Here is a 14,995-nt window from a genome sequence, read left to right as displayed (position 1 = left end):
GTCCTGGGATTGAGTCCCATGTTGGGCTCCCTGCTCAGCAGGAAGCCTGCTTTTCCCTCTTCTGCTCCCCCTGCTTGTGTTCCCTCTCTTGCTGTGTCTCTGTCAAATAAATAAAATCTTTTAAAAAAAATCACTTACTTTCCCCATGTTCTTGGCTCTTCTGCCTTCTTCACATGGTTTTAACCTTGTCTTCTACACCTCTTTGGGGACACGTGACACGTAGATTTCTTGGTGCCTTTGTGGCGCCGAGGACAGCGCTGTGCTCAAGAAGGATACAGATGTGTACAGAAGGGCTGATGGGAGCAAGCACCAGATTTCAAAGAAAGAGAATCATGATTTTTACTCTGCCTAGAATGCGCGGGGTGGTGATGGTGAGTGGACGGTCATAGAGGGCTCAGTAAATGCCGGGTGCTATTAGGTTTTTTACATATCTTCTGTGTGGGAATGTGCTCACACAGTAATACCAGCCCCATGAAGTATGTGCTTTGACTTCTCATCTGAATGAAGGAGCAGGTTCAGCAGCAGGCAGGCCCCCTTGGCTGCCTGGCCATCAGGTTTCATCCTCAAGATGATAAGCCACCTATGGGAACCCTGATGTCCTTTTGTCCCAATTTTGTGAGTCTTCGTGAACCTATGCCAGTCCCTAGCTCTCACTGTTAAGCGATTAGAAATGGGCATAGAGAATATACCGATGGGCTATGTGAGCTGGAATTGGCATTTCCCCATGCCCCTGATGCATAATCCCCAAAGGAAAGCAGGCAAGGCTTCACTGTCAGAGAAAGAAACACCTTTCAGTGCTCATGGACCTTGGGTGTGTGGTTGTCCCTGGCTGCTCCTCACTCACTTTTCCCCACAGCCCGTCCCTGAGGCTCTGAGGGACAGTGCTGGCCTACTTCAGGCAGTCCTGCTTCACGCAAGGGTCAGCTTCAGTCCTTGGCTTCTGGCCTTTCCACAATTCAGTTCTAGAGGATCCCAGTGCAGGAAGGAACAGAATCGGCTCCTAGGGAGAATAGCAGGTGGCTCCGAGAGGGGCGGGCCGTGGTCTCCACTTGGGAGATGAGCCCTGGCCCTGCTACCTCTTCATGTGTCCTCGGGCAGGTCACACACCCTTGCTGGGCTCAGCCTTCCCACCTTGAAAATGGGCATGGTACTGGCCTTTTCAGGTGCACAACGTGGCAAGGGAGGAGGCCAGAGGACTCAGACTCAAGAACCTGGGCCATCCTTTTCTGCACTCCCTGCTTAGTTTAGAGGGTGGGGTGTGGAGAGTGCTGGAAGCCCAGCCCCTAATCTCAGTCCCTCATACTGCAGCCCCAAGCTGTTTTCCTCATATCTCTGGGAAGTAGGTGAGGAGGCTAGTGTGGTCTAAGATGATCTGGAAGTGGGGGTGGCCTGAGGAGCTGGACCTTCACTGGAAGGGAAGGAGAGAGGACTAGAAGGAACTGTGTAAGTGAGGGTGTAGGTTACAGCTCCCCATGGGTGCATCTGCCTCTGTGGGCTTCTGCATTTAACTTTGAAGGTGTACAGAGATGGGGTGGGAGTCTGTGTCTGATATATGGATTTGTCTGCTCCGTGTTGGCGGGTGTGGACATATCTATATGCGCCAATCTGTGTGCACATTTTTGCTTCTAGTTCTGAGTTGCTGTAAAAGGGGAAATCTTTTTATTTTATTTTAATTTTAATATTTATTTATTTATTTATTTATTTATTTTGACAGCATAAGCAGGTAGAGCAGCAGGCAGGGGGAGAGGGAGAAGCAGGCTCTCCGTGGAGGAGAGAGCCCGATGCGGGACTTGATCCCGGGAACCTGGGATCATGACCTGAGTGGAAGGCAGATGCCCAACCCACTGAGCCACCCAGGCACCCAAATCTTTTTTATTTTTAAAGATTTTATTTATTTATTTATTTGACCGAGAGAGATCCCAAGTAAGCAGAGAGGCAGGCAGAGTGGGGGGGAGGGGAAGCAGGCTCCCTGCTTAGCAGAGAGCCCAATTCGGGGCTCAATCCCAGGACCCTGAGATCATGACATGAGCTGAAGGCAGAGGCTTAACCCACTGAGCCACCCAGGTGCCCCAGGGAAATCTCTGTTTTTGAAGAGCAAGTTAGAAAAGAGCTCTCAGATAAAAAGCACAAACTCAATTTTTTCCCTGTGGATTTAAAGGCTTTAAACAAAAGTCTTTTCCTTGGGGCTTTGGTTTCTCCAGTTCTGTCTGACTTTTTTTTTTTTTAAGATTTTATTTTTATTTATTTGACAGAGATAGACATAGCAAGAGAAGGAACACAAGCTGGGGGAGTGGGAGAGGGAGAAGCAGGCTCCCCACTAAGCAAAGAGCCCAATGCGGGGCTCGATCCCAGGACCCTGAGATCACAACCCGAGCTGAAGGCAGAAGCTTAACAACCGAGCCACCCAGGCACCCCTCTGTCAGACTTTCTAAGCCTGTCTACGTAGTTAGATTTAGTGAACTCTCAAACGGTCTGCTCTTCTGCCTGTGGTATCACCACCTCCTCCAAACCAGAATCCTTTTGGGACTTTTGGGTGATGCAGTCGGTTGGGGATCCGACTTGGTTTCAGCTCAGGTCGAGATCTCAGGGTCGTGGGATCGAGCCTTGGGGCAGACTTCACACCAAGCCAGAGTCTACTTGAGACTCTCTGTCTCCCTCTGCCCCTCCCACTCATGCTCTCTCTCTCTAAAATAAACAAATCTTAAAAAAAAAATTAAAAAGTATTAAACCAGAATCCTTCTAGCTGAAGACCTATTTTCCTCTGCCCCATACCTTACTTTGGAGTAGAAGAGGGCAAGACCCTTGGGGTCCTTGCGGCAGGTTACATTCAATGAAGTCCTGAGGGCTGCTGAGATTTGGGCTAGCCGGAGTGCCCCCACCCCAGTAAATAAACATGTAACCCCCCCAACATCCGGTACTTGCTTTGTGAGTCATAGATTAATCCAGGTGAGAGATAAAGGGGAGGGGAAGCCTGGGGCACGTGAGTCACCCCTACCCTACTCACTAATAGGCTAGCCTGCTTGCCCATCCCTCTGCTGCAAAGAGAGAGGAGGGAGTGTGGGGGGAACGGGACTCTTAGACTGCCCACGGCGCTAATGGGGACCAGGGTGTTCCAAACCCAGAGGGAGACTCATTTCCCTTTCCCACTTCAGCTTCTGAGAGCAGGATGGGGAGGATAATTTTTTTGATTTGCACGAGGCCCAGAGAGGTGTCAGAACTTGTCTGGGGTCACAGAGGGGGCTAGGGGTGGAGACCCAGAGAACCCAGGCATCCTGGCTCCAGGCCTTGCTGCTGAGCCTGGGCTTTCCTGCTGCCAAGGACTGGAGTGAGGAAAATAAAGGAATGGAGAGCTGAGTTCCAGATCTGTGCAATGGGGCGGAGAGGAGTGCAAAGCCTGGCCCCGTCCCCTGTTCTGGGCCACCTGCCAGTCTTGCTGCTTTCCGTCCACCCAGAGCAGTTGACCGAAGCTGTTAGCAAGACCTAGAGGAGCAGAGCCAAGGATAGGGGAAGGATGGGAGTGTGCACACTCTGGTCCACCTTAGCTCAAGCCTAATTCTCCTCTGTCCCCCTAGCTGACAATATGGTATTATAATCAACAAACTTGATAAGATACTAGACCTTAATTATTCCAGTCACTTAAGAAAGGACAATTATGTGATGGATGTCTAATTATCGCTACAATGGCAATCATATTATACGGCATAGAGAGATATGGCATCTTGGCCTTTGTCTAATCTGCCCCCACAAAATCCCCATTCCCATCTCCCAATCCATGGGGTCTCCCTGGAGTTCAGTTCCGAATGATCCCAGGTCTAGCGATCCTCAGGAAGTCATACTTGAAGTCTGACAGCAGAACCTCCTGCTGGAGCCTGTCCCCTCCCTTAGATCCTTCCCCTTGTGATGCCTCTTCCCTGGGGGCAGGCAGCTGGTAGCTGCCCTGTAATTAGCGCCCAGACTGGGCTGGGATGAGGGGAGAGAATACTGGGTCTCACACATGCCCATGACATTTCTGGAACACCAAATGGAACCTCCTTCCACCACCTGTTCCCCATCCTTCCCTCTTCAGACCACAGGCCTCTCAGAGAGCAGTTGTCTTGGGCCCCATCTCAGGTTCAAGTTCCTGTCTTCCCAATTCTGCTCGCCTCCACTTTTAGTTCCTTGCCGACCTGCCCTCTTCTCTCTGCCCCCTAAGTGCCCAAATCAAATCCTCCTCACTCCCCATAGCTATTGCCCTGCATCTGGCCTCTTCCCCTCCTCCATGGCTTCCTTCCAGGCCTCCTGGCCTCAGCCTCTCCCCTCCAACATATCCTCCACTTCACAGCTGGAGGGATCCTTCTAATGCCTTCCATTAACTGGCAAATGGAGACCGTACCACTCCCCTGCTTTAAACCCTCAGGTCTCTGATCAGCTTTTACTCTTAGCAGTGAAATATTTGTCAACTATCATCCTGTTTAGAACCCTGATATAACATGGTTAAAACACTGTGCTTGAAGCAGGAGGCAAGGCCAGGGTTCTGCCTCCTTGGCATCCCTCTCCCCATTTCCAGTGGCAGAGTCACTTTGAGAACTCCCTCAGAGCCCTGGGGATTACAGAAGCACAGTTTGAGTATCTCTGGATCCTCAACAAGGTCCAGGCCCTTAGTACAGAACCCAAAGTCCTTCCCCAGTGGCTCTCCCTGGCTTGATGCACTACAGGTGCTCTCATCATGGCCTGGCCCAGCAGGCTCTCACCTGGAAGACCCTCCTTAAAATCCCCAGTCAAATGTTCCCTCCTCCAGGAAGCCCTCTAGTTGCCTCAGCCCTGCAAGAGCTCCACGCTCTCTTCCTGGCCGCAGGGGCCAGGCAAATGCCAGGCCTTAATTCAGGCCCCCCAGGAAGCCCATGAGCTTTTCTTTCTCCTAAAATTCTGGTCGTAACCCCTCATTCTCTGAGGCACCCATCCTCGTTCCAGAAGTTTCCTGCTAGTGAAGAAGGAGATAGGAAAACAGAAAACCCAGGGGTTCCGAGGATCTGATCCCTGAGGTGTGAACCTGAGCCTTCCAGACACCCTAGGCCTGTTCACAGGGATAGCCTGGTCTGTGTCAGCTCCATGTCACTAACTCCCCTCCTCCCAGGCTGGCATGGGGCAAGCCCAAAGTCTCCAGATTTCTCAACAGATCCCCATCCTCTATCTCTGGTATAAACACTGGACCCAGACCCACAGCCAGGCCCAGGCAGGGACACACAGATATCATACAGAGCCCCTGGGACACACAAATGTACACACAGGCCCTCATAGATACACACACACATGCATGGACCCCATGGTTGTCCACGTGTCCACGCAGGCCTCCATGGATACACACACACACAGTCAAGAACACACAGGGACACGTATGTATATTCACGTAGGAGGACATGTGGCTCGGATTAAGGAGGCAGCATCTAGAATGAGCCTTTCTTTCTATGTTGACTACGTAATACTGTTTTTAAAGCCTGAAACACCCATAGTCTTGTTTGGTTCTTATAGAGGCCCTGGGTTGGGGGATGGGAGGACCCCATCTGGAAACTTCCAGGTGACTGATGAAGAAACTGACACTCTGAGAGCTGGGAGAAGAGAGTTTCCTCTCTCTTCTCCCAGTGAGAAATGGCCAAGCCAAATTTGGAGCTGAGATTCCGGGTCTGTGAGAGGCCTCTGTCGCATCAGCCTAGACTTTCTGACTCTGGGCCCTTCCTCAGCAAGGATTCTAGGCCTCTGCCCCATCCCTCTCCCTCCTCTAGGACTTTCTGCTGTCCCCAAAGGGTGACAAGGGAACCTGAGGGACACCAGAAGGTGAACCCACAATCTCCAGGATATGGGTCTAAAGGTAGATTTTTCTCAGGTTCCAGCTGAGGTCTAGCTGGAGGTGCCAAGGGGGTAGTTTGTGTTTATGGGCTCTCTGCCACCTTGTCTGGAGACAGGGGGTGACTGTTGGTGCAGTGGGAGGAGATGCTTGCCCTCCCCCCAGTCTAGGGACGCTCATAATAGGATGATTCATCTCTGCTATCCACTCCCAATTCCAGTCCGGAGCCAGCCCCCAACTCTTGAGGCCTAGGAGCAGGAATAATGTCCAGCAGTGGCCTAAGAGTGGGACACATTCTAGAAAGGGAGCTCAAGTGTGGAGAGACTTAGTGGGTTCCTATGTTCTGGCTCCCCACTCCTATGCCTCAGACCTGAGGCTCCCTGGCTTCTCTGCCCTTCTCTACCTCTCCTCCTCATCCCCATGGGGTTTGAGAATCCCAGCTTAACACTTAGTGGCTGAGACCTTAGCAGGTAACTTCTTTTCAAACCTGTTTTGTCCTCTGTGAAGCGGGGAGGGATACACTTATTTTTCGGGGTTGCTTTGCAAATGGGGGGATGTGCTTTCTAAATTTGAAAATATCTGCATGTCTGCTTTGGTCTGCCACTCCCTCCATCCACTTCAGTGCTCTGGAGGAGACTAGGGGGTTTGAAGAGGCTGGGAGGACTGTAGCATGATTTGTTTTCCAATGTCTACACTCTTCTCTACCCCACTTGCTGACAGCAAGAACCATGTATCTTCTGATGGTTCAGGCTGCTCCTACTGAAGCAGAAAGAGTTTGGGGGGCAGGAAATGAAGGGTGTGCCACCACATCCCTGCCCCCTTACAGGGCCCCAGCCGGCCCCTCTGGTCCAGCAGGCTGGGACCTGCATCTTTAGCCCTTCCCTTGCCTGGGAACCCACTCCCCCAGCTCTGACCTCAAGGAGTCACAGCCTCCCACAGGGTGGATGGGCTGTCAAGGCCCCTTCCTGGGTTCAGCCCTCCCGCCCAGGTGAGACATAGACCTTGCTCAAGACGCCCTGGGAGGAGGTGGTGCCTCATCTGCATCCTCCCAGAGCTCCCAGGTGGGCTGGCTTCTAGCCTGCACTTGGCACTGGTTTTCCTTCTCAAAGCACAGGAGGGAGCCCAGAGGGCTATAAGTAAGCTATGTGACTCAGAGCCAGGCCCTACCAAGCTTCAATCACTTCTCCGTGAAGACATGCTTCTTTCTATCTTTTGCCCCAGGGGGCGCCATTGACATTGAACTATAATGCCCTACAGTGAGATCGGGCTGGAGCCCCCAAACTCAGGCCAGCCTGGCACTTCTGGAAAAAATCCCCAGGTCCTGACCCCTCTTAATCCCACATGAGGACTTGTAGGAATAAGGGACCCTTGGAAGGAATTGTATCCTTTCCCCTCTTTCAGGCCGACTAAGAAGCACGAAGCCCCTACCCATATCTTATCTTCTTAGCTCTGACCCAAACCATCCCAATGTGCATGCATATGTATATGTATTTGTATGAATGTGTGTGTCCAAGGTAATTTTAGATAGGGATGAGTTTGATGGGAGCACTTGGTGCAGCACATGTGAACACCTATAAGCTGAGTACAAACACGCGTGTTTAGCGGCCTTGTGTGTGCCTGCTGGTGGCAAAGCTGCCTCTGTCTTTCTCCTGTGCTCCGCTTCCAGGCCAGGCTTGGATGGGCCACGGTGAGGATGAGGTGCTCTGGGCTGGGGTTCCTTACTTTCTTCTAGTGCTGAGGAGCTCCTTGCCAGTTCCTGTCCTTTGCTGCCTTTGCAGCCCCATCTGAGGAATTGAGGGGCTGAGAAGCACAGCACATGATGGAGAGAAGAAAGGGCAGCACCGTGGAGGGTGTGCCCCATTTCCACAGTCTGGGCTCTGGCATCAGGAGTCTAGGGATGCATCTTGAGTCACAGACTGGCAGTGGGGCGGTGGGTAAACACAGTGATGTGCCCCTGATTCACCATGGGGCCTCCCAGCCCGTGGGGGCCTGGGGAGTGGGGGCGCTTCTCCTTGGGCCTTGGGGAGACCTCTTGTGTGGGTTACGTATATGTTTAAGCTCACAGCGAGGCTCTCACGTGAATGGGATCCCATGAGCATGTGAACAGAGCTCAGTGTTTATAGGTGAGAGTGGCTGCCAGCTTTAGGATGTCTGTGTGTGTGCATGTGCATGTGTGTAAATTTTCCCAAAGTGTGTTGCTAAATCTCTGGGCATGAGTCATCTCTGGAGCCCTCATTTCTGACAGCCACTCTGCAAGGGATAAGTGCCCAGGGGATTTAGACCACCTGGATTAAGGACCTCTCCAAAATGTGGTCTCCTCAAACCCATGGAAGAACAGCCCAGGCAACCACACCTCAGTTTTCCAATTATTAAATGCACTATGGGGAGCAACATGGCCTCATCAGATGGCACTTCAGATGGCCTCATCAGGTGGCACCTCACCTCAGATGGGGCCGGCAACCCTCACAGTTTAGCCAGCTTAACCTCTTAAAGGGTCAAACTTTCCCCTGGCTGGAGATCAGTGAAGAGTGGGGGAAGGGAGGGTTAAAAACAGTTGGGACTCACCCTGCTGGCAAGCATATGGCACGTGGCGTGTCAGGACAACTGCCGCTCGGCCTCTGGAGCCATGTGCAAAACATAGGCAGGTCCATGTGTGGCAAATTGAGTTAAGCCAGCCAGGTTGGACAGGCATATGCACAGCCACGAGAAATGTCCAAGTGCGATCTGGTACACAGGTCAGACGCCATGTGTGGACACAGCTGTGGACAGAGCTGGTCAGGACATGCAACATGGGACAGGTAGTCAGCATAAGGAACCACGGCCCACGAACGCTCAGTGTATGTTCTGTGAGCCCACCCAGGTCCGGACTAGGAGAGGGTCTCTTCACCCTTCTGGGCCCACAGCCTCATCCCTCCAGCCCCCGACTGAGGAGGACTTGCTGGGGCCCGCCATCCTGTAGAGCGGGGTGGGGCCAATCCTTTCCTTTCCGACCCGTCTCTCTCACTGGCACGGTCGTGCGGATGACTGTGGGGCTCCAAGGTCTCTAGTGGCGGCTGCATGCTCCCCAGACACTTTCCCGCACCCGCCTGTACCCCACCATTACCTCTCAGACCCGCGCAATCCCCTCGGCCCCCAACACGCCTCCTCCCCTAAGTGCCCTCCCCGAGCAACGTCGTCCCTAAAGCTCCTTACAGCCCCCCGCCGCCCCCTCCCTTCCTCCTCAGCTTCCCCCAGCCCAGCATCGCCACCAGCTTACCCGGGCAAGCTTTGGGGGGCGGCTGCCCACACCTCGGGCGGGCTCGTGGCTCAGCGGGCGGGGCTGCGGGGCGGGCGGGCGGGGCGCGTGCCTCCCGCTCCTATAAAGGGCGCCATCCGGCGCTTCGGGCCACTGCTGCTGGCCCGCTGCGTTCGAGAGTCGTCACGCCCGCTCCGGTGCAGCTGCAGCCATGGGTCGACAGAAGGAGCTGGTGTCCCGCTGCGGCGAGATGCTCCATATCCGCTACCGGCTGCTGCGCCAGGCTCTGGCTGAGTGCCTGGGGACCCTCATCCTCGTGGTGAGTGGAGGGACCCGGAGAAGCCCGTCTCTCTCCAGCCCCTATGCTCCCCGACCCCTCTGTTCACACTGGAGGCGCTTTTGTTTGAGGCAGGCACCACCCCTCTCCCAGCTTTGCTTTTCACCTTGACCCATTCGAGAGTGGTCTTACCCCCTTGCTTTAGTTAGCCCCGTCATGGCAGTTCTGACTCCTGCCAGAATGCCAGCTGTTACTCCACTGTCCGCTCTGATCAGTGGCCCTCTCACTAGGGCCCCAGCCCACCAGCTGGGGGCAGTGGTCTCCCCTGTAGTCTGAGACCTCCAGGGTCCTCTCCTGGTCCTCACCTTCCCAGGTTCCCCGAGTTTCAGCCCTGGAAGGCAGTGGAGGCATTGGCAAATGGGCCAGTATTAGATTATTTGGGTCCTGGATATCTGGCCCCTAATGAATAATTAAACTCCAGAAAGTCCAAAAGTTCCTGTGATGTGAGGACAGTTTGCCATGGGTGGGGACAGAGGGCGGAGGCCACACAGGTGGAAAGAGCAGAGCTGGAAGAAAGGAGGGTCCTGAAGATAAGGAGGCCGTGGAAAGCAGGTGGACCCTGGGCGCAGAGTATGTGGTGTCACTCTTCCTGTCCTGAGTTGCTCCCAGACCAGACTCTGTGCATCACCCAAACAGATGCTATCATTCTCTGTGCCCCAGCACTCTGAGTTACTCCCCACCCTCTAACTCAATCTCTGAGTTTGTGGGTTCTCTGAGTAGGCCACTTCACTGCTTGGGTTACTCTCCAGTCCATTTACTCCCTGGTTACACCACTTTTGTCTCTAGGTTGTTCCTGGGTGACTTTGTTTGCATATTTTGGGTCTGACAGACAACACCACTTAAAGTCTCTCATTTCATGTCCCACCTGCTCTCTGATTTTCAGCCCCTCATGTGGTCACGCCTCTTTTCTTCTGGGTTACTTTTGGGTTCAGTTGCTTTAATGGGGTGAATGGGTTATTCTTTTCCTTGCTCCAGCTCCAACTGTAGGTACTGTAAACCAACCAACACCCTGTGGACTAGGAGCTTAACTATAGAGGCAAGTAGGTAGGACTGGGATGGCTCAAATGGGTAGTGGTGGTGGAGCAGGCTCCATGGTGAGAAGAGGTCTTTTTTTTTTTTTTTAAGATTTTATTTATTTGACAGATATCACAAGTAGGCAGAGAGGAGGGGAAGCAGGCTCCCTGCTGAGCAGAGAGCCCGATGTGGGCCTTGATCCCAGGACCCTGGGATCATGACCTGAGCCAAAGGCAGAGGCTTTAACCCACTGAGCCACCCAGGCGCCCCGTGAGAAGAGGTCTTAGACTCAACCTTTGGCTTCCAGGAACAGCAAGGGAGAAACCAGGTGGGGGCACTCACCAACAGCCCCTCACAGGGCTAGTGGCCCTACCGTTGTCCTCTTCCTTCTCTCCCCCTGCCTAGAAGGGAAGAGGGGCAGGTGCTTTTCATTGTCCTGTCCCAGAGTCTTGTGTCCCTCACTCCCTATCTGATTGTCCCGGACATCCTTGTCCGAGAGCAGCCAGGACAGGGGAAGTTATCTTCCACATTCATAGAAGGGCCTCCAGAACCCCTCACACATCTCAGTTAGCCTCTCCCACAAAGGAGCAGTCAGACCTTTCTCTGAGCCCCAGGATCATTTGGCTTATCCTCAACCACAAAAGGAGAGTGTTAACTTCTGTGAAGGCTTTCGGGCTCAGGTGAGTGGAAGGCATCTGGTGTCAGTGAGAAACAGAACCTCAGAGGCTGCCTAGAGAGGAGGGGCTTAGGCCTGGGAGACCCAAGAGTGGTGGGTGGGGGACTTGCCTGCATACCTCAGTGGGCTGGGGACCCAGAGCCTGTGGTAGCAAGATCAGGGCTGGCCTTGGGATGAGGGGAGCCCCTTTCTCTGGGGTACCTAGCAAGGCAGGGAGTGGGGGAGGAGGAGGAAGAAGAGGAAGATTAGCCCCAAGGTGGTGGAACTGGCTCTGACAGCTTCTCCCTCCAAGGTCTCCTGGGATGAAGCCAGGTTTGGGCCTCAGGCAGGAAAAGAACTGAGGCCAGGGCCTGCCAAGCCGGGCAGGGTGCCCTGGACCCCCATGACCCCCCCTGCAACCCCCTCCACATACTCATGGTCTCTGATCTTTGCTCTCACCTGCCTCCACACCTTTGCCCAGCATCACTGCCACTGGCTTCTCCACTATCTCTTGGTCGTTCTGAGGGATGATAATCAAAATGCTTAACAGCTCAGTACAGCAGGACACTGACCCATCCGAATGGATAAGGGCCCTTAGCACAAGTCTTGGGAGCTGCCCGCTGGCTAGGCATAACACTTAGTTATGGGGAAGTAGAAGAGGAAGCGTAGGGCAGGGGCTGGAGTAAGCTTTAAGGAACACTCTTCAAGGCTCAGGGCAAAGCTCTTTGTGGCTGGTGCAGCAGCATTTTTACATTTAAATAAGAGGAACAGGGTGTTCTATACTTGCGGGACATCAGGGACCTTAGTCCTCTTGAATCTCCCTATCACTGCCAGAAACCTTAGAACCAGTCTGCCCACTTCACTGCCCTGCTACCTCTAGTGAGAGGGACCACTGAGATACTGTCTTTAAGACCTCCACATCTGAGTAGGGAACCTGGACTCCTGAAGGTGGAGAGGTCAGGGTGGGTGGAAAGAGGCGGCGGCTCTGGTACAGGAGCAGGGGCTCAGACATTCCAGATTCAGGCCTAACTTCTTGCCTTTTCCCTATTTCTCTGTGCTGTACGACAGCCCCCCACCACCACCCCTAAGCTCTTTGGGACAAGGAAGGAGGCATGTGTAGGTGGGGGATTAGTGAGCCAGGCCTGACGGGCTGCCGGAGAAACTGCTAGGGTGAAAGCTGCTCCCCTGTACTCCGCTCCTACGGAGATTCCGAAAAAGAGAAGATGGTCCAGTCATTTTTTGGGCTCCCAGTTGTAGACTCTGCTTCCAGTCCCTTCCATGGGGCCCTGTTAAAGTTTGGGCATTGTGGGTGGGAGGGCATGTCTGCTTACTCTGCCAGGTACAGTTGCTGCAGGAGGGGTGTGGTTTGGATTCCCCTGAGAAGGGCTTCCCCAAAGTCTTCAGATGACAGCTGGTGGAGGTAGGTGGTGGAATTCACCCATTTCCTCTGGAATCCGAGAGCTGCTGGGCCTCACTCTCCGCCTGCCTGGTTCTGTTTCCTGATACAGATGTTTGGCTGTGGCTCTGTGGCCCAGGTGGTGCTCAGCCGGGGCACCCACGGTGGTTTCCTCACCATCAACCTAGCCTTTGGCTTCGCTGTCACCCTGGGCATCCTTGTGGCTGGCCAGGTATCTGGTAAGGACTTGCTCCCCCTTCAGTCTTTACCCTCAAATGGCATTCCCACAAGGAACCCAGCTGGGGAAGAGGGTGGTGGAAGACATTCCCAAGGACAAAGCATAGTTGTGGGCTTAGCTTTTTGAGCCTTTGGAAGAGGAGAATGGAGAAGAACTCAATACTTGAACCTTTGACTCTCACTTTGGAATCCGATGATTGGAGGTTGGCCTATTACATAGTCCAGCCTATCCTCTGGTACAGGAAAACCCTTCTCTGCACCCCTGCTTAACGAGGGCCAGAGAAGGGGACTAGGGAGGTTAGGGATCCTGGTTTCCCCACTGTGGCAAGCTACAGTGACTAACAGGTCCCATCTCCCCTCTGCCCAGGGGCCCACCTGAACCCTGCTGTGACATTTGCCATGTGTTTCTTGGCGCGTGAGCCCTGGATCAAGCTGCCCATCTACGCCTTGGCTCAGACTCTAGGAGCTTTCCTGGGTGCTGGGATTGTTTTTGGGCTGTATTACGGTGAGCATTCCCCACCCTGCCATCCTCCACTACCTCCCTCCCTCTGCTTGGTACCTGTTGGCACCCGGCCTTTTGATGACAGACAGCTGGGACCTGCCCAAGCCCCAGGCTCTTGACTCACTCATCTCCCTCACGGGCCCAAGGTGGGGGGCATAAGGGGAAAGAAAGAAGTTGGGCAACAATAGAGTCCCAGGCTGTCCACCCCCCCACCCCCTGCCCCTCCACAGACTCCTGAGTAATACAGCAGTGATGTACCTCATCTGTGATCCCCCAGGAGGGTGGGTCAGCTTCTGCCTTCACTCACTCTGGGTCTGATCTGTTACCAGATGCAATCTGGGACTTTGCCAAAAATGAGCTCGTGGTCTCGGGCCCCAATGGCACAGCTGGCATCTTTGCCACCTACCCCTCTGGACACTTGGACATGGTCAATGGATTTTTCGACCAGGTATGGGCCAGGGAATTGGGAACATGGGGGAGGATCAAGCTGCTCAGCTGCTCATGGGTGGCAGGACGACGGGACTCCTTGTCTACAGGGTTTCTCAGTTGGGGTTTGGGGGACACCTACCTCACAATCATGGCGGCAGGTACTTACAAAACAGGAATTGGCATCTTTAGCCAGTTCTCCAGGGAATCCCTTTTGCTCGATCACATTCTAGCACCCCTGCTGGAAAGAGCTGAATATGGGAAATGGTAAGACTCTGGGAGCCCAAGGACAGAGGAAGGACCAGATGGTGGGATGGGAGTAGCTCCTCACCCTGTTCTCCCTATACTCCCCAGTTCATTGGCACCGCCTCCCTCATCGTGTGCGTGCTGGCTATCGTTGACCCCTACAACAACCCCGTCCCCCGTGGCCTGGAGGCCTTCACCGTGGGTCTGGTGGTTCTGGTTATCGGCACCTCCATGGGTTTCAACTCGGGCTATGCTGTCAATCCCGCCCGGGACTTCGGTCCCCGCCTTTTCACCGCCATTGCTGGCTGGGGCTCCGAAGTCTTCACGTGAGTGCAGTCCCCACCCAGCCTGCCCTAGCCTGACACCCCTCTGCTGCCCCACCCGCCCCGACTGCCTCTGTCTGTCCCCAGGACTGGCCGCCACTGGTGGTGGGTGCCCATCGTCTCTCCACTCCTGGGCTCCATTGCGGGCGTCTTCGTGTACCAGCTCATGATCGGCTGTCACCTGGAGCAGCCTCCGCCCGCCACTGAGCAGGAGAATGTGAAGCTGGCCCATGTGAAGCACAAGGAGCAGATCTGAGTGGGCAGGGGCCTCCTCCCCACCCCCCTTCCTCGAGCACCCACAGACTGTGCAGGGGCTGCTCCCTAGAAGCCTTCACGGCTCCCTCCCAGATGAAGTTCCTGGTCTACTCCCACTCCAGTGGACAGCCCCCTTGGGGATTCTCCCCAGGACCCTCCCCAAATGGGCCGTTAGGACACTGTCTTTAAGCAGTGGTGGGACAGGGAGTAGGGCCAACGTACTCTTAGTTTCCCAAAAAGAATGGGCTGTGTGTGTGTGTGTGTGTGTGTGTGGTTTCTAAGACATTCAGGGCAAGGGACCAAGTGGAAAGGATACTAGCTGTGGGGGGAGCCCAGAGGAGGGGGAGGGGTCTGTCTGTGGTGTGTCCGTCCCATCAGTGAGTGAGGAAAGTGTGAGAGGTCTGCATGTTTCAGGGGCTCCATGTGGAGAAGGGTCCAGATACATGTGTTCTGAGTATGGGTGTGTATGTGCCCTTTTTTCTAAGCAGGGGACTTCTCTAGATTTTAGGGGAGGGAGGGACTATGGAGGGAGGGTGGGACAGAGGAGG

The 14,995-nt window shown here is 54.1% G+C and overlaps 1 protein-coding gene across 1 annotated transcript; it reads left to right on the top strand.

Moving 5' to 3' along the window:
* Window positions 1-9,231: 9,231 nt before the first annotated feature.
* Window positions 9,232-14,540, top strand: AQP3 (aquaporin 3 (Gill blood group)). Its single transcript, XM_032860389.1, has 6 exons — window positions 9,232-9,375; window positions 12,571-12,697; window positions 13,063-13,200; window positions 13,527-13,645; window positions 13,978-14,195; window positions 14,280-14,540. The coding sequence occupies exons 1-6, from the start codon at window positions 9,268-9,270 to the stop codon at window positions 14,446-14,448; spliced, it is 879 nt and encodes a 292-aa protein (XP_032716280.1). The 5' UTR covers window positions 9,232-9,267; the 3' UTR covers window positions 14,449-14,540.
* The last annotated feature ends 455 nt before the right edge of the window (window positions 14,541-14,995 follow it).

This window comes from Lontra canadensis, unplaced genomic scaffold (genome assembly GCF_010015895.1).
Source record: "Lontra canadensis isolate GAN:19392208 unplaced genomic scaffold, GSC_riverotter_1.0 scaffold19, whole genome shotgun sequence".
In the NCBI taxonomy this organism is placed as follows: Eukaryota; Metazoa; Chordata; class Mammalia; order Carnivora; family Mustelidae; genus Lontra; species Lontra canadensis.
Note: the sequence above shows the minus strand (reverse complement) of the source record. Positions and strands in the feature narration are given on the sequence as shown.